The sequence below is a fragment of the Scyliorhinus canicula genome, chromosome 4 (genome assembly GCF_902713615.1).
Source record: "Scyliorhinus canicula chromosome 4, sScyCan1.1, whole genome shotgun sequence".
NCBI classification, from domain to species: domain Eukaryota; kingdom Metazoa; phylum Chordata; class Chondrichthyes; order Carcharhiniformes; family Scyliorhinidae; genus Scyliorhinus; species Scyliorhinus canicula.
The window spans coordinates 2,967,943-2,985,812 of record NC_052149.1 but is presented as its reverse complement, the minus strand read 5'-3'; the positions used below and the strand labels follow the sequence as shown (position 1 = coordinate 2,985,812).

At 46.8% G+C, this 17,870-nt stretch overlaps 1 protein-coding gene across 1 annotated transcript in view; it reads right to left on the bottom strand.

Moving 5' to 3' along the window:
* Positions 1-17,870, bottom strand: part of erich3 (glutamate-rich 3) — a 123,231-nt gene that overhangs the window by 47,382 nt on the left and 57,979 nt on the right. The window contains exons 10-14 of the mRNA XM_038793412.1: positions 15,642-15,822; positions 13,016-13,202; positions 11,946-12,223; positions 7,728-7,943; positions 5,297-5,857 (exon numbers count right to left, since the gene is read on the bottom strand). Coding sequence (XP_038649340.1) covers positions 5,297-5,857; positions 7,728-7,943; positions 11,946-12,223; positions 13,016-13,202; positions 15,642-15,822 — 1,423 coding nt within the window. The remainder of the gene's footprint in view (positions 1-5,296; positions 5,858-7,727; positions 7,944-11,945; positions 12,224-13,015; positions 13,203-15,641; positions 15,823-17,870) is intronic.

Below are 17,870 nucleotides of genomic sequence, written 5' to 3'. Positions count from 1 at the left end.
TTGAATCTGCTTCCACCGCCCTTTCAGGCAGCACCTTCCAGATCACAACAACTCGCTGGGTAAAAAACATTCTCCTCATCTCCCCCTCTGCTTCTTTTACCCATTCTCTTCAATCTGTGTCCCTCTGGTTCCCCTCCCTCCTCTCACGGAAACACTTTCTCCTCATTTACTCCATCAAAACTCTTGCTGATTTTGAACATCTCGATTCAATCTCCTCTGAACCTTCTCTGCTCAAAGGAGAACAATCCCAGTTTCTCCAGTCTCTCCACATTAACTGAAATCCCCCATCCCTGCTCCCATTCCAGTAAATCCCCTCTGCACCCTCTCCAAGGCCGTGACATCCTCCCTAAAGTGTGGAGCCCAGAGCTGGTTATTCCAATTGGTGCCTACGTAATGTGAGGAGGAACTTCCTCACTTGCTGACTATTACAGTGGGGTCTGGGTTCAGTGAGAGTGACTACCCACCCCACCCGGCCCACACTGCCCTTACTTCATTCTCAAGTAATCTGCTGTCACTCATCGCCAGATTAATTGCCTGAAGACTTTTTTATCTGTTATCGGGATGTGGGCGCCATTGGCTCGGGCAGCATTTATTGCCCATCTCCAATTGCCCTTGGCAACATGGTGGTGAGCTGTCTTCTTTATCCGCTAGAGTCCATGTGATGCAAGAACAGCCACAGTGTTGTTAGGGAGGGAGTTCCAGGATTTTGATCCAGCGACAGTGAAGGAACGTCGATATATTCCCAGTCCGGATGGTGAGCGACTTGGAGGGGAACCTCCAGGTGGTGGTATTGACAGGCGTCTACTGCCCTTGTCCTTCTGGATGGTAGAGGTTATGGGTTTGGAAGGTGCTGCCGAAGGAGCCCTGGTGAGTTGCTGCGGAGTTCCTATTTCAGTGAGGATCCCACGGGAATCAGTAACATCAGTACAGAGGAAACACCCCATCTGGAGTAACTGTGTTCAGTTCTGGCAATTACTCTGACCTTGGGGTGAATGCAGTGTTGATTCATGAGAATGATGCCAGGGCTAAAAGGACTAAATTAGGAAGACAGGTTGCATTGACTAAGATTGTGTTCTCTAAATACAGAAGTTTAAGGGGTGATCTAATTGAGGTGCATAAAATTATTAAAGGTACAGAAATATGTCCTCTTGTAGTGGCAGATCAAAACAAGAGATTAGGACCTTCACATTTGAGCTATGAGGTAATGTCAGGAAGTACTTCCTGACACAAAGGGCAGGGGAAAAGAGCGCTCTCCCTCACAAAGCCTACACATGCAGGACATTCCAGACAGACATTTGTCTTGGGCAAGGCGGAGGGATCTGGAGAAAAGGCAACTCAACAGACTTCAGGTATGGATCAGCTATGATCTAATTGAACAGTTGAGGGGCTGAATGGTCTCCTCCTCCGTTGATTGTTCTGAGAAAGGGCGGGGGCAGGGCAGGGGGGGGGAAGAGAATAGAATATCCGCAAGCTTCCAAGAATATTTTGCACTACCCCAACACGTGTACCTTCTCATGTCACTCAATAATGAGAGCGTTTGCATATTAAAAAGGCTGTAACTTCATTCACTTCTACCCAGAGTTCACATTTATTGCTGCATCAGAAATAACCAAAGTACAATGAACCTTGAATAAGACAATAATTGTAATAGGTAAGAACTATCTACATATCTACACACACGCTACACACAGTGCAGAACCACCTTTATCCATTCCAATTATCCGTCAGTGCTACCCCAGGGTTAGGGTTTTGCGTGAGACTTTGTCTCATTTTGTCGGAAGCTTTTTCTGCGTTTCCCCTTATCAAACAATAAAACTGTTTGTTCCCGAGTCGAATGTGTTGCAGTCACCCCAATCTGCGGAAGTCCAGAATCTGCAAACTCTTCATTTGTCTCTTACTTATCCGTTCTCAGAACATGGGTGTCGCTGATAAAGCTGGTCATTATTGCCCATGCCCCTCGGTGCCCAGCGAAAAGGTGGTGGTGGGTGTGCCTTGGCCAGTTTGAATTTTAGGGCATCGTTAAGGGTAGGGGTTAGGGTGACATTAGGCCAGACCTGGTGAGGATGGCCAGCTCTGTTACCAGAAGGCCATCTTGCCACGGTGCCAGTTAACCCACAAGTTACCAGATCCCCTTGACCTCAGGTCGCAGCTTGACCTCTCGTGGCATTTGAACTCACCACCTCTGGATTTGTAATCATCGCCACTGCATAACATCAACCAATGGGGCAATGGAAATTTCCCTCGAATCTATCAGATCAGATAATGGAGGTTCAGCTCTATAATCGCTTGATGGGTGACAGTATCCTCTTTAACACTTTTACACAATGCAAACAAAATTAAAACAGAAGGGAATCATCAATACACCACAAACTGGATTGATGAGAGGAAAAGCAAAACATATCAATAAGGGTATGGCAAACATATGGCACAATGCACCTGCTTTGGATACAGTCTCATATAATTCAAAGTAAATGTAAAATGTAGCTGCGGTTATCTTATAGAAAGGGAGTAATCCAGATGCTGCAATTTCAAATCAAGAACTCGGTGCCAGAGTACAGTCTCTCCTCACTTCGTTACCCAGATGCTGTTAAGGCCAGCCCTTCCCCCAGTGTCCCCTGGTTATAATGGTGGAGATGGAAGTTATAACTGTGGAACCGCAGACTGATCCTTGTTTCTTCAAACATCATTCTTTTGACCCCAAGCCCTCCTTACTTGGGAACATTATTGGGCCTTCACAGTGGTTTCTCAGTTAGGCTGAAGAGTTTTGGATTGGAGGTAATAATTTGGACTTCATGCAGCACCTTCGACATAGCAAAGCAGAGGGACTGGGGGTGGCATTGATCAGGATAAAGGAGAATATGTCCCGATGCTGGAAAGAGAGTTCAAAATCACTACGTTCTCTGATGGAAATGCAGCAAGATGGAGTATTGAGAGAGAGTGTTCCAAATCTGGACACGGGTTGAAGCAGGGAGAGTAAAAAGTGAGTGGAGGAAGTGAGAAGAGAAAGAATGGAAGACAGCAAGAGAGGAGAGAGAGGAAGAGGAAAAGTGAGGGAAAGGTGAGAGGGGAAAGAGACAGGGAGATAAGAGAGGGAGAGTGGGAAAGAGAAAGGGTAATTTTGATGAAGTTGTTAAACCTGGTTTTAAAAAAGCTCAACTCCTTAAAAACAGAAAATAGGAGCAGGAAGGGGCCATTCAGCCCTTCGGCCCTGCTCCACATTGACTATGACCATAGCTGATCAACTCAAAGCCTAAACCTGCATTCCCCCCAAATCATTTGATCCCCTTCGCCCCAAGTACTATATCAAACTGTTTCTTGAAAACATACCATGTTTTCGCCTCAACTACTTCCTGTGGTAACAAATTCCACAGGCCGACCACTCTCTGGGTGAAGAAATTTCTCCTCATCTCTGTCCTAAATGTCTATCCCGTATCCTCAGACTGTGACCCCTGGTTCTGGACACACCCCACCATCGGAAACATCCTTCCTGCATCTACCCTGTCCGGTCCATAAGACCATAAGACATAGGAGCAAAATTAGGCCACTCGGCCCATCGAGTCTGCTCCTCCATTCAATCATGGTTGATATTTTTCTCATCCCCATTCTCCGGCCTTCTCCCCATAACCCCTGAACCCCTTATTAATCAAGAACCTATCTATCTCTGCCGCAGAAGACTGTGGGGGCCAAATCACTGAGTGTCTTTAAGGCAAAGAGTTCCACAGATTCACCACCCTCTGACTGAAGAAACTCCCCCTCCTCTCTGTTTTAAAGGAACATCCCTTCAGTCTGTGGCCGTGTCCTCAGGTTCTAGTTTCTCCAACAAGTGGAAACACCCTCTCCACGTCCACTCTATCCAGGCCTCTCAGTATTCTGTAAGTTTCAACGAGATCCCCCTTCATCCTTCTGAACTCCAGCGAATACAATCCTAACAGACTCAATCTCTTCTCATACGTCAGTCCTGCCATCCCAGGAATCAGCCTGGTAAACCTTCGCTGCTCTCCCTCGAGAGCAAGAACATCCTTCCTCAGATAACCAGACCAAAACTGCACACAATACTCCAGGTGTGGCCTCACCTGTGTAATTGCAGATCCTGTACCTGAATCCGCTTGCTACGAAGGCCTTTGAGGTACTTGTGAACCCGGATGGGCTTTTCCAATAATCAATGGCAGTTTCATGGTCATCATTACCGAGAATAGCTTTCAAATCCATAGATGTTATTGACCAAATTCAAATGCCACTAGCTGCCGTGGTAGGATTTGAACCCACATCCCAGAGCTTTAGCCTGGGCCTCTGGATTCGTCCAGTGACAATAGCACAGAGCCACCTACTTTGCATCATCATCAAAGGTAAATTTATACCCAATATCTTCCACCATATTTCAAGGGAAATGGAGGTATAGAAAGGAGGCAGATAGGAATAGAAGGTTAGGACAATTCTCATCGCCATTTTACAAACAGGACATAAACGCAATGCAGAAGGTGCAAACGAATTCAGAGGCATGATACTAGAACTGAAAAAAAGGAATACAAAGATATGCTGATGGGATTAAATGGAGATGCCTGTGAGGAGGAGGAGTCTCATCCCGGTGTAACCTTGCCTTTGAGGGTGGCACGGTGGCACAGTGGTCAGCACTGCTCCCTCACAATGCCAGGGACCCGGGTTCAATTCCGACCTTGTGTGACCATCTGTGCGGAGTCTGCACGTTCTCCCCGTTGTTTCGTGGGTTTCCTCCGGGTGCTCCGGTTTCCTCCCACAGTCCAAAGATGTGCAGGTTATGTGGATTGGCCGTGCTAAATTGCCCCTTGCTGTCCAAAAATTAGGTGAGGTTCCTGGGTTATGGGGATAGGGCGGGGGAGCGGGCCCAGGTAGGGCGCTCTTTCGGAGGGTTGGCGCAGACCTGATGGGCCGAATGGTTTCCTTCTGCACTGTTGGGCTTTTCATGACCAATTGGGCCAAATGGCCTGTATCTGTGGTGTCCGCTCTGTGATACTAATTGAGCACTGATGCACTTTCTATGAGATTCACCACAGCCCTTTACACAAACACTCACAAAAATGTTGATCATGTTTAGCTCAAATTGTTGCAAACCCAGTGGATTTGTTCTCCATTAAAGCACACACAGGGAAGACTAAACACTCCGTGCACCACTGCTTTAATTGACAGATTGTAACTGCATCTCTTCAGAGCTGTTTTTTTCTGTTGTGGAAATGCAGCCAAGGTCAACACTGCAACTAAAAGGGAGCTGAGACAGAACATGCATGAAGGAGGCAGCACTCGGGAGTCTGCTCTTACTCACCAACAGATCTCCCAAGCACAGAGAGTTCCGTAGCACAAACGTTCACCTTACTACCCTTCAACGCTACGTCTTTGGAATGTATGTCGTGAATGTCCACAGTTATTAAAGCTTCTCCACCTGTTTCTACAACCTCTTTGTTGTTCTTCTCTGGTTTGTCATTCGCCTCCATTCTGGATTCAATCTCTTTATCGGTCACAGCTTTTTCTTCAGTGTCTCCACCCACACCCTGCGGAGATTGATCCTCTCTCACTGGAGCCTGGACAATTTGCTCCTCAGCACCTTCTGCTCCCTCAAGCCAGACCCCCCCTTCTGTGACTTTCTCATCCTCCCCCACCTCATTATTGATAGCTGTCACCTCACAGCTGCCCAGTGTTGCCTTTCCAGGGGCTACTCCTGGTGTCCCAGCAGTTGTGGGGTCGCCGCCGTCTTCAACAAGGATGGTTTTGTGCTCCTCTTCATCATCAGTGACCTCTCCCTCCAGTCTTTCAGCATCAGAGTCCTCACTACTTCTTGGGGAGTAAGATGAGCTTCGGAATGATGCTGGCGAACGTGGCAATCCATCTGCTCAGGCAAATGGAGAAAAATATTGCACATCATTCAATGCTTTAAAGGAAACAACTTAGATTTAAAAACTCCCTTTGACATAGTGCAACATCCCAAAGTGTTTCACATCGTCATACACCAGACAGAATGTGACATAACCCACAAAAGGACAGGTCAGTAAGAATGGTTCATCAGAGGGAGAGATTTCAAGCAGCATCTTTCAGGAAGAAACAAATTAGAGTTGATACATAAGAAACACAGGGAAAAGGAACAGGAAGAGGCCCCTGGACCCTGCTCCACCATTCAACTAGATCATGGTTGATCTTCGACTTCATCACCTTTATCCTGTAGTTTCCTCACATCACTATCTAGAAATCTATCAATCTTTATTTACAACATAGCCAATGACAGAGTGCTCCTGGGTTCTGAATTCCACAGATTCACCATTCTCTCAGTCAGAAGATTGCTCCTCATCTCAGTTCCAAATGGCCTGTTCCCTATTGGGAGACTGTGTTCCCCGATTATCGACACGTTCCCCCTCCGCCAGGGGAAACATCCAACTGCATCAACCCTGTCGGGCCCTGTAAGATTGTTGTAAGTTTCAATGAGATCACCTCTCATTCTTCGAAACGCTAGAGAATACAGTCCCGTTGCTTCAATCTCTCCTCATACGGCAGTCCCACCATCTCAGCAATCAGTCTGATGAACACCTTGTCTCTATGGCAAGTGTGTCCTTCCTTGGGTAAGGGGGCTACAATTGCACACAATACTCCAGGTGCAGTCTCACCGAGGTTTTATACAATTGAAGAAAGACGTCATTAATCCTGTACTCAAATCCTTTTGAAGGAAAGACCAGCATAACATTTGCCTTCCTAATTGATTGCTGTACTTGCGTGTTAGCTTTCAGTAAGTCATGAACGAGGACCGACCGGTGCCTTTAGACATCGACACTTCCCAAACTTTCCATATTGGAGAAATACTCTGTATTTCCGAGTGTCCTACCCAACTGGATAACTTCACATTTTTCCACATTATTTTCCAACTTCCATGTTCTTGCCCACTCGCAGGCCTGTCTAAATCCCCTTGAAGCCTCTTTTATATTCCCCTCATAACTCAGGTTCATCTAGTTTCGTGTCCTCGGCGATCGTGGAAATGTCTCATTTGGTTCCCACATTGATATTGATTGGGAAGAGCAGAGAGGCTGGCACTGATCCTCACGGTGCCCCACCAACCAGAGCCTGCAAACTGGACAATTGTTTCCTTTATTCTTTCAGGGGGTGTGGGCTTCGCTGGGTTAGGTCAGCATTTATTGCCCGTCCCTAGCTGCCCATGGGGAGGTGGTGGTGAGCTGCCTTCTTGAACTGCTGCAGTCCCCGATGTGTAGGCACACCCACTGTGAAGATAGGGAGGGAATTCCAGGATTTTGACACAGTGACAGTGAAGAATGGTGACATATTTCCAAGTCAGAATGGTGTATGACTGGGAGGGGAACTTGCAGGTGGTAGTATTCCCAGTTTTCCCATGATAGAAGCCATGGTTTGGGAGGTACAGTAGAAGAAGCCTTGGGGAGTTATTGCAGTGCCACCTTGTCAATGATACACACGGCTGCCACTGTGCATCGGTGGTGGAGGGAGTGGATGTTGATGGTGGTGGATTGAGTACCAATCAAGTGGGGCTACTTTGTCCTGGTTGATGTTGAGCTTCTTCAATTAAGGTACATGAGTGGAGAGTATCCCATCACATTCCTGACTTGTGTCTTGTAGATGGTGGACAGTCTTTGGGGACTCAGGTGGTGAGTTACTCACAGCAGAATTCCCAGACACTGACCTGATTGTCACTGCTATGTCATAACCCGAACAACAGGAAAACAAATACAAACCTCGCTTACCTTCGCTTTCACTATCTGAAGAGCTGCTGCTTTCTTCCTCGCTCATCGATCCCTCATCCTGACCATCCGACTTCTGGCTCCGCTTTTCATCTTCTGAGCTCCATCTCTCCTCTGGTGTTGCAGTTGGCTTTTTCCCACTCTGAAGTCTTCCCTTGCCCTTTTTGTCTGCCTCCTCACTTGTCTTCTCTTCCTCCTCTTCAAAATCGTCATCATACTCTGATAAATGGATTAAGATTTACAATTGTGAATTTGTAGTGGAAATGTGACACGAAAATCCTTCAAAGTTCACTGTAACACTGCTTTGAATAGGATGGGAATGAAGGGATACGGACCCCGGAAGTGTAGAAGATTTTAGTTTAGACGGACAGCATGGTCGGCGCAGGCTTGGAGGGCCGAAAGATCTGTTCCTGTGCTGTACGTTTCTTTGTTCTTTGTTCTGATTGGCCGAGCTGCTATCATAGAGAAAGCAATGGAGAACTTTAGGCTCCTCCAGCTTTCAGATAATTCAAAAATGGTGCAATGCCTGAACATTTTTTGTTTGCAGAGAACGGGACCCTGCTGACGAATGTGTATAATCACTGAGATTACGTCACGTTGTTGCCTCAATCTTTCAGTTTATTCCCCTTCTCTCTCGTGTACATTTCCAGTTTCCTTTTGAAACTATCTAAGTATTTACCTCAACTATTTCCTGCAGTACATTACGTATTCCAACCATTCTCTGAATAAAGAAATGTCTCCTTATTTCTCTGTTGGATTTATTATTTTTATGCCCCTTGTTTTGAATTCTCTTCCAAGTGGAAACATTTTCTCCACATCTACCCCATCCAACCCATTCAGAATTTTAAAGACCTTTATCGGGTCTCCTTTGATAGTTAATTTTTTTTTCAAAAACGTCTTTTTGATTCTTTTATTCAAAATGGCGGTACAGGACACTGGACAAAAAGAGGTTCAGAACACTAAAGCAAGGAAGTTATGTTAAACCCTTTTTAAATCACTGCTGTAGCCCTCGGTTATGTGAAGAGAGTGAAGAAGCCCCAGTATGCTGACGATAAGACCATAGTGGGCCAGATCTCGAATAACGACGAGTCAGAATACAGGAGGGAGATAGAGAACCTAGTGGAGTGGTGTAACGACAACAATCTCTTCCTCAATGTCAGCAAAACTAAAGAGCTGGTCATTGACTTCAGGAAGCAAAGTACTGTACACACCCCTGTCTGTATCAACGGGGCCGAGGTGGAGATGGTTAGCAGTTTCAAATTCCTCGGGGTGCACATCACCAAAAATCTGTCCTGGTCTACTCACGTCGTGCCACCACCAAAAAGCACAACAGCGCCTCTACTTCCTCAGGAAACTAAGGAAATTCGGCATGTCCACATTAACCCTTACCAACGTTTACAGATGCACCATAGAAAGCATCCTATCGGGCTGCATCACAGCCTGGTATGGCAACTGCTCGGCCCAGAACCGCAAGAAACCTCAGAATCGTGAACACAGCCCAGTCCATCACACGAACCTGCCTCCCATCCACTGACTCCATCTACACCTCCCGCTGCCTGGGGAAAGCAGGCAGCATAATCAAGACCCCTCCCACTCGGCTTACTCACTCTTCCAACTTCTTCCATCAGGCAGGAGATATAGAAGTCTGAGAACACGCACGAACAGACTCAAAAACAGCTTCTTCCCCACTGTTACCGGACTCCTAAACGACCCTCTTATGGACTGACCTCATTAACACTACACCCTGTATGCTTCATCCGATGCCGGTGCTTACGTAGTTACATTGTATATCTTGTGTTGCCCTATTATGTATTTTCTTTTATTTCCTTTTCTTCCATGTACTGAATGATCTGTTGAGCTGCTCGCAGAAAAATACTTTTCACTGTACCTCGGTACACGTGACAATAAACAAATCTATTCCAAGCTGGATTGTTCCCCTTATTGCAGAGAAACTTAAAGTTAAAAATGATGTGGGGTTTTGGGAGAGTGGATAGGGAGAAATAGTTCCCACTGGTGGGAGGGTCAGAAAGCAGAGGACACAGATCATTGTGGATGTTGATTTTGAGAGTGCAGACACGATGGGCCAAATGGCTTCTCTCTGCACCGTAACAATTCTGTGATAATTGGGAAAGAAGCAGAAGGCGGGATGTTGGGAATTTCTCTTGCAGAGAGAGCAGTTGGGAGTAGAAGAATAAGAGGCAACTTGATTGAAAGAGGGTGGATGTGGCGGAGAATCTGGAAGTAGGGCCACTGTTTGAAGATAAGGGGTCAGTCATTTAAGACAGAGACGAGATGAAATTCTATTCAATTTGATAAATACTGGAGTTGGGAAAAGGGCTGTGCGGAAAGAGAATGGAGTAGAATTATTTGGATAGGGGCTGTTTAGCACAGGGCTAAATCGCTGGCTTTGAAAGCAGACCAAGGCAGGCCAGCAGCACGGTTCAATTCCCGCACCAGCCTCCCCGAACAGGCGCCGGAATGTGGTGACTAGGGGCTTTTCACAGTAACTTCATTGAAGCCTACTCGTGACAATAAGCGATTTTCATTTCATTTCATTTTCAAAGAGCCAGTACAGACACCGTGGATGGAATGGCCTCCTTCAATGCTAATATAATCCTGTCATCAGTCAACCAGAGCTCGGTGCATGGATTCCTGCAACCAAATTTGCAAGGCGCAACTCACAGCATGACTGAGGGTCATGCAGGTGGAACCTTGCACTGAACAGTCCCAGACTAGAAGGTTGAGTACAGCTGTGGAGATTCAGATACAAGCAGGAAGCTCTAACCAGTGCCTCGGGAATGAGAAAGCTTTAGGCCTACAAGTGGTTTTGAACGGCTCTCAGCCCTGGATAAGTCTGGAGATTAATTATTAACCTCACAATAATAATATCACGCCTTTCTTTCAGTGGTAGCCATTTCCACCACTGATCAGAAGGTACAGAGTTCTGATCCCACTCCATCCAATCCCAGTGAGTGGAGGCCAGATGCTCCAGCTTGGAATTCTGGAACCTGCTCTGTGGGAGTGAGAGCAGAGAGGACCCGAGTACCTGGGCTCTCTGGTCTCATTGCACAGTTGTTTACAAGAGCTTTCTGCTGAACAAAGGCTGTGTCGCGGATACATAGAAGACAGGAGCAGGAGGAGGCCTTGTGGCCCTTCGAGCCTGCTCCGCCATTCATCACAATCATGGCTGATCATCCAACTCAACAGCCTAATTCTGCTTTCTCCCCATAGCCTTTGATCCCATTACCCTTAAGTGCTATAGAACTGGGTCAAATGCGAGGATATCTTCCCAAGTCAGGGACTGACAGAAGAGGTAAAATTCATTCCGCCTTGTTCCCGATGGTCTGGACGATATTTGTATGTTTGTTTGTGTTTATACTCTTAAAAAGGATGGAAGAGTTTGTGACAGCAATATAACTGTAGAGTTTGGAGGACGAAGGAGCCAAAACAACAGAAGGATTGGGAGAAATTGAGAGGAGTCAGGTCCATTTTACTGCCCTCGAGTTGTTACTTGCATGGGTCAGTGATGTCTGTGACGTGGTGATCGTGTGCAGCGATTAAGGAGAGATCAGTGCAGGAGTTGTGGGTGAAGTCCTGTACGTTCTCATCGTACTGGAGCACACAAATTGGATTTTGAACTGTAATTTCTCTATAAAGGCCTGAGCATTGTCACACCTACATCTGTGTAAGCTCTGATCTTTGAAGTAACAAGATGAATTGGAACAAGTAAGCCATCCAACACTGGGATCAGGTTCGATGAGTGTGGGTGACCCTTCCTCATCCTTACGGGATGTACAAGCTTGTAAAACCCTCCCACTGTCTCAGGCTAAATCAACCATTGACTGAGGTAGCACAGTGGTTAGCACTGTTATTTCACAGCGCCAGGGTTCTGGGAGTTCTCCCTGTGTCTGCACGTTCTCCCTGTGTCTGCGTGGGTTTCCTCCGGGTGCGCCGGTTTCCTCCCACAAGTCCCGAAAGACGTGCTGTTAGGTGAATTGGACATTCTGAATTCTCCCTCTGTGTACCCGAACAGGCACCGGAATGTGGCGACTGGGGGCTTTTCACAGTAACTTCATTGCAGAGTGCATGTAAGCCTACTTGTGACAATAATAAAGATTATTATTATTAAGAAAGAACATTTACATCGCCGCATCTCAGGCTGAGAATCGTTCCAGTAACTCTCTCAGTTCATTGCTGTGCAAAAACACAAATATAACCAACCCTCTTTGGAACCTCCGCCTTGGCTCTCGGTTGTTGGTGAACTTTCCCCCTCATCTTCATGCATTTTCTCTGCTTCCTTCAATTTCTCCTCTTCAACTGAGGAATCTGCTGACATTGTTTCCTCCTGGCTGGTCTCCTTGCTGGTGTTCAGTACTGCTAATGTTTCCTTGTCTTTCGCCAACTCCAGCTTCTCTTTGTTTATTTCCTTCACCACTTCTTCCTTCATCCTTTTGGGAGGTGGTATGGGTTTCTTATCTAAACCCATGGCGATAATACATCTGGAAAGGAGAGATTGGACATCTGGTAATCAAAAAAAGGCTTTTTGTGTGTACGTCTTTGTGTGTTGGGGCGGCGGGGGAGGGGGGGGTGGAAAGAAGAAAATGAAAAATTAAACTCGCTTATTGTCACGAGTAGGCTTCAAATGAAGTTACTGTGAAAAGCCCCTAGTCGCCACATTCCGGCGCCTGTTCGGGGAGGCTGGTGTGGTAAGAGTTCCGATATCCACTCCCCTTTTTGCTTCATAAGATCATCCCTGAACTGGCCTAGGTCTGATTCTAAGGTCACGCCTTCTTGTCCTATATACCCCCCCCCCCCCCCCCCCCCCCCCCCCCCCCCCCTCCCACCACCACCACCAGAGGAAAGAATTTCCTAAGAATGTTGGCAAAGCCTTGAGGGGCTGAATGTTGATCAGAATGTTGCACGTACTCTTTAATTGGGGGAATCTATATCATAGCTTTTCTTTAATTCAATGGGGCTGGCTAGTTACCCACAAAAGGGCTGGCACGTTACCCACAAAAGGGCTGGCACGTTACCCACAAAAGGGCTGGCACGTTACCCACAAAAGGGCTGGCACGTTACCCACAAAAGGGCTGGCACATACAGAATAGCTGCCATGTGTACTCGCAGCACCACAGTGACTAAATTTCAAAGTGATCTGATGCACGGAAAGCATTTTTGATGACTTTTCTGCAAGATGTAATACTCCCACGGCCTTCCCCTCCTATATGCGCACAAGGACTGGAGAAAGTGCTGCGTTTGCCAGAACCTTATCTCGATAGGATCTCCCGTACCTGTAGCATGGGGATGCTCCATCCACATCAATGAAAGCAAAGTACGCTTGTTTGCCCCCAAGCCTGGAGCCCCTGCGGTGTTTGTATTCGCAGCAGGAACTCAGTCGATTGACCTGGATGCCGTTTAGGAAGAAGGTGAGGCTGAAGGGAAAACCCAAGTGCCGCCGGGACACAAACTGGAATTTCTCTGGAAAACCAGTGGAGAAAAGGACAGAGAGGAAAAATTGAAACAGTGTTAGAGTATTTACACAGCAATCACCGCATCAAACAAAACATGCGACTTTGCGAACAGAGGAGGACATTCAACCCCTCGAGCCGGTTCCAACATTCATCGGAAGAGCGAGTTCCGAAGAGGCGTCGTATTGGGCTGGAAATGTTAACTCTGTTTCTCTCTCCACACGTGCTGCCAGACCTGCTGAGTTTTTCCAGCATTTCTGGGCTTTTATTTCCGATCTCCAGCATCAGCAATGACTTTGTTTTTATTCATAGGAAACCATTCATTCTAATGGGGGAATCTAGAAAAGGGGCATCAGGTTAAAATTACAGCCAGGTTGTTCAGGGATGATGATAATGCCTGGAAGAACTCTTCCACATAAAAGATACTGGAAATATAGAACTCTTTTCCCCCAGAAATTTGTCGACGCTGGTGGTCAGATGGACATGGATTTGTTGAGTAAGGCTACTCAGGAATACGGAACTAAAATGGGAAAATGGCAATGAGGTACATATTAACCATAATCTGGCTGGATTGTGGAACAGACTCGAGGGGCTGAATGGCTACCTCCTGTTTCTGCTTAACTCAACCTCATGAGTGGCAGGGAGCATGGTGGTTTGTCTATCATCTAACCCAAAGTCGACATCCGATTGCAAATGAACACAAGACACAGAAGGGGAATTGAAAAATAGACTCTGGATTCTTAGAAACAGAGAATCAGGCAACACATGAGAAGGCCATTCAGCCCATCGTGTTGTGTCAGTTCCTTGGTAGACCTAACCAATTTGTTCCACTCCCCTGTTCTTTCCCTACAGCTGGGAATATTATCCCAAGTGTTTATCCAGTTCCCTTTGGAAAGTTATTATTGAATCTGCTTCCACCGCCCTTTCAGGCAGCACCTTCCAGATCACAACAACTCGCTGGGTAAAAAACATTCTCCTCATCTCCCCCTCTGCTTCTTTTACCCATTCTCTTCAATCTGTATCCCTCTGGTTACCCTCCCTCCTGTCACTGGAAACACTTTCTCCTCATTTACTCCATCAAAACTCCATCATGGTTTGAAAACCTTGATTAAATCTCCCTGGTGTCCTGAGGAAAGTATTTACCCTTTAATCACTGAAGCAGACTATCTGGTCCTTTCTGTTTGTGGGAACTTGCCGAGGGCCAATTGACAGCTGCAATTTCGACATTACAACAGTGACTACAATTCAAAAGTACTTCATTTGCTGTAGAGTGATTTCAGATGTCCTGAGGATGTGACAGGTGCTACAGAAATGCAAATCTTTCTTTCTCACCCTTCTCTGCTCTAAGGAGAGCAATACCAGCCTCTCCAGCAACTGATACATAAATACATAGAAGATCGGAGCAGGAGGAGGCCTTGTGGCCCTTCGAGCCTGCTCCGCCATTCATCACCATCATGGCTGACCATCCAACTCAAAAGCCTAATCCTGCTTTCTCCCCACAGCCTTTGATCCCATTTGCCCCAAGTGCTATATCTAGCCACCTCTTGAAAATATTCCATGTTTTAGCATCAACTACTTCCTGTGGTGATGAATTCCACAGGCTCACCACTCTTTGGGTGAAGAAATGTCTCATCTCTGTCTGAAATGGTTTACCCTGAATCCTCAGGCTGTGGCCCCTGGTTCTGGACACACCCACCATTGGTAACATCTTCCCTGCATCTTCCCTGTCTAGTCATGTTAGAATTTTATACGTCTCTATGAGATCCCCCCTCATTCTTCTGAACTCCAGCGAGAACAATCCCAACCTAGTCAATCTCTCCTCATATGACAGTCCCGCCATCCCAGGAATCAGCCTGGTAAACCTTCGCTGCACTCCCTCGAGAGCAAGAACATCCTTCCTCAGAGAAGGAGACCAAAACTGCACACAATACTCCAGGTGTGGCCTCACCAAGACCCTGTATTATTCTAGCAACACCTCCCTGCTTCTATACTCGAAACCTCTCGCAATGAAGGCCAACATAGCATTAGCCTTCTTTACCGCCTGCTACACCTGCATGCTTACCTTCAGCGACTGGTGCACAAGGTCACTCAGGTCCCGCTGCACACTCCCCTCTCCCAATTTACAACCATTCAGGTAGGAATCTGCCTTCCTGTTTTTGCTTCCAAAGTGAATAACCTCACACTTATCCAAATTATACTGCATCTGCCATTGGTTTGCCCACTCGCCCAACCTGTCCAGATCTTGTTGTAGGATCCCTCCATCCTCGTCACAATTCACCCTCCCACCTCATTCCCGATAGCATTCTAGTAAATCTGCTCTCCTTCCTCTCCAAGGACATGACGTCCTAATCCCTTCTCTTGCCCTTTTCCAACTCTCAACACTGAGAAGAAATGAAAATGGATGCGATGAGAAAACATTTTTTTCTTCTAATTTCCTGTTGGTGCTCACCTGTTGCCAGAAGCTCCCCTTTGTACAAGCAGAGGTTCTCTCCACCGCAATGCTGCTGCTGGACCTTGACCTCGTCTCTGACCTCTGCCTGGTCGTGTGACAGATGCAGCCGTTTTCCACGGTAGACCATTGTGATCAGGACATTGCTGTGTGAGATGGATCGATGTAGCTTCAGAGTGTCCTGCAACAACAACTTGTATTTACATAGCGGAATGAAGATTGGCCAATGGGTTAGAGATGGGTTGGGACGCTGCTTTAATTAAATCAGAAACCACAACAAACTCCCTCCACTACAGCCGGGTCAGCCAACCTGCCAATGAAGCGATCCGATTCTCGTAAAACCCAATTGGTTCAGTACTGTCCTTTAGGGGAGGAGGCTCTTTGGCTGCAAACCCCCACTGCGCAACACCCTGAGATTGCAAAAGGAGCGACACACTTTCAAATCTTCCCTTTTACGTATCTTTCATATAATCAACATCGCATTTGGCCCGATTGAAGACGAGTATTTCTGAGTGGCGGTGAAGGTGTTGTGGAGCGTCTTTAAGATTATGAAGGGAATTGGTCAGGGAGATGTAGAAAAAATGTTCCCACTTGCGGGTGGGATTGAACGAGGGACCATAACTGTAAAACAATCACAATAAATTGGAATATACTGCAGGAAAATGTGAAGTTCTGCAATTTGGTCGGAAGAATCAAGGAGCTGAATATTATTTAAATGGAGAAAGACTGCAGAAAGCTGCAGCCCGGGGGGGGGGGTGGAATTTAGGGTCCTTGGGCCTAAATCACAAAAAGGCAGCATGCAGGTTCAGCAGGTAATAGGGAAGGGAAATGGAGTGTTGGTCTTTATTTCAAAGGGAATGGAGTCTAAAAATAGGGGAGTCTTGCTGAAACTATGCAAGGCACGAGTTAGACCTGGAATACTGTGAACAGTTTTGGTCCCCTGACCTAAGGGAAGTATTCCTGACATTGGATGAAGTCCAGAGAAGGTTCACTCGGTTGGGACTGTACTCATTGGAGTTTAGAAGAACGGGAGGTGACCTTATTGAGACATATCGGACTGTCAGGGGGTTTGACAGGGTCGATGCTGAGAGGTTGTTTCCCCTTGTGGGAGAGCCTGGGACCAGAGGACATCATCTCAGAGTCAGGGAGTCATTAGAGACAGAGATGAGGAGGAATTTCTTCTTTCAGAGGGTAGTGAATCTGTGGAATTCTTTGCCGCTGTAGAAACTGGGGGCTGGATTCTCCGATGCCAAAATCACGTTCGCCAATCAGCCGGATAATCAAAGTTCATGGCCAAATCCGCTGCTCAGAGAGACTTGGGTGTGCTAGTGCATGAGTCACAGAAGGTTGGTTTACAAGTGCAACAGGTGATTAAGAAGGCAAATGGAATTTTGTCCTTCATTGCTAGAGGGATGGAGTTTAAGACTAGGGAGGTTATGTTGCAATTGTATAAGGTGTTAGTGCGGCCACACCTGGAGTATTGTGTTCAGTTTTGGTCTCCTTACTTGAGAAAGGACGTACTGGCGCTGGAGGGTGTGGAGAGGAGATTCACTAGGTTAATCCCAGAGCTGAAGGGGTTGGATTATGAGGAGAGGTTGAGTAGACTGGGACTGTACTCGTTGGAATTTAGAAGGATGAGGGGGGGATCTTATAGAAACATTTAAAATTATGAAGGGAATAGATAGGATAGATGCGGGCAGGTTGTTTCCACTGGCGGGTGACAGCAGAACTAGGGGGCATAGCCTCAAAATAAGGGGAAGTAGATTTAGGACTGAGTTTAGGAGGAACTTCTTCACCCAAAGGGTTGTGAATCTATGGAATTCCTTGCCCAGTGAAGCAGTTGAGGCTCCTTCATTACATGTTTTTAAGGTAAAGATAGATAGTTTTTTGAAGAATAAAGGGATTAAGGGTTATGGTGTTCGGGCCGGAAAGTGGAGCTGAGTCCACAAAAGATCAGCCATGATCTAATTGAATGGCGGAGCAGGCTCGAGGGGCCAGATGGCCTACTCCTGTTCCTAGTTCTTATGTTCTAAATCGGGGGTGGTGCCGCTTTCGCGATGTTCCGCCCCCTCCAAAGCAGCATTGCCTGATGCTCGCCCCCACGATGCTCCACCCCCTCCAAAGCAGCATTGCCTGGTGCCCGCCCCCACGATGCTCCGCCCCCACGATGCTCCGCCCCCACGATGCTCCGCCCCCTCCAAAGCAGCATTGCCTGATGCCCGCCCCACG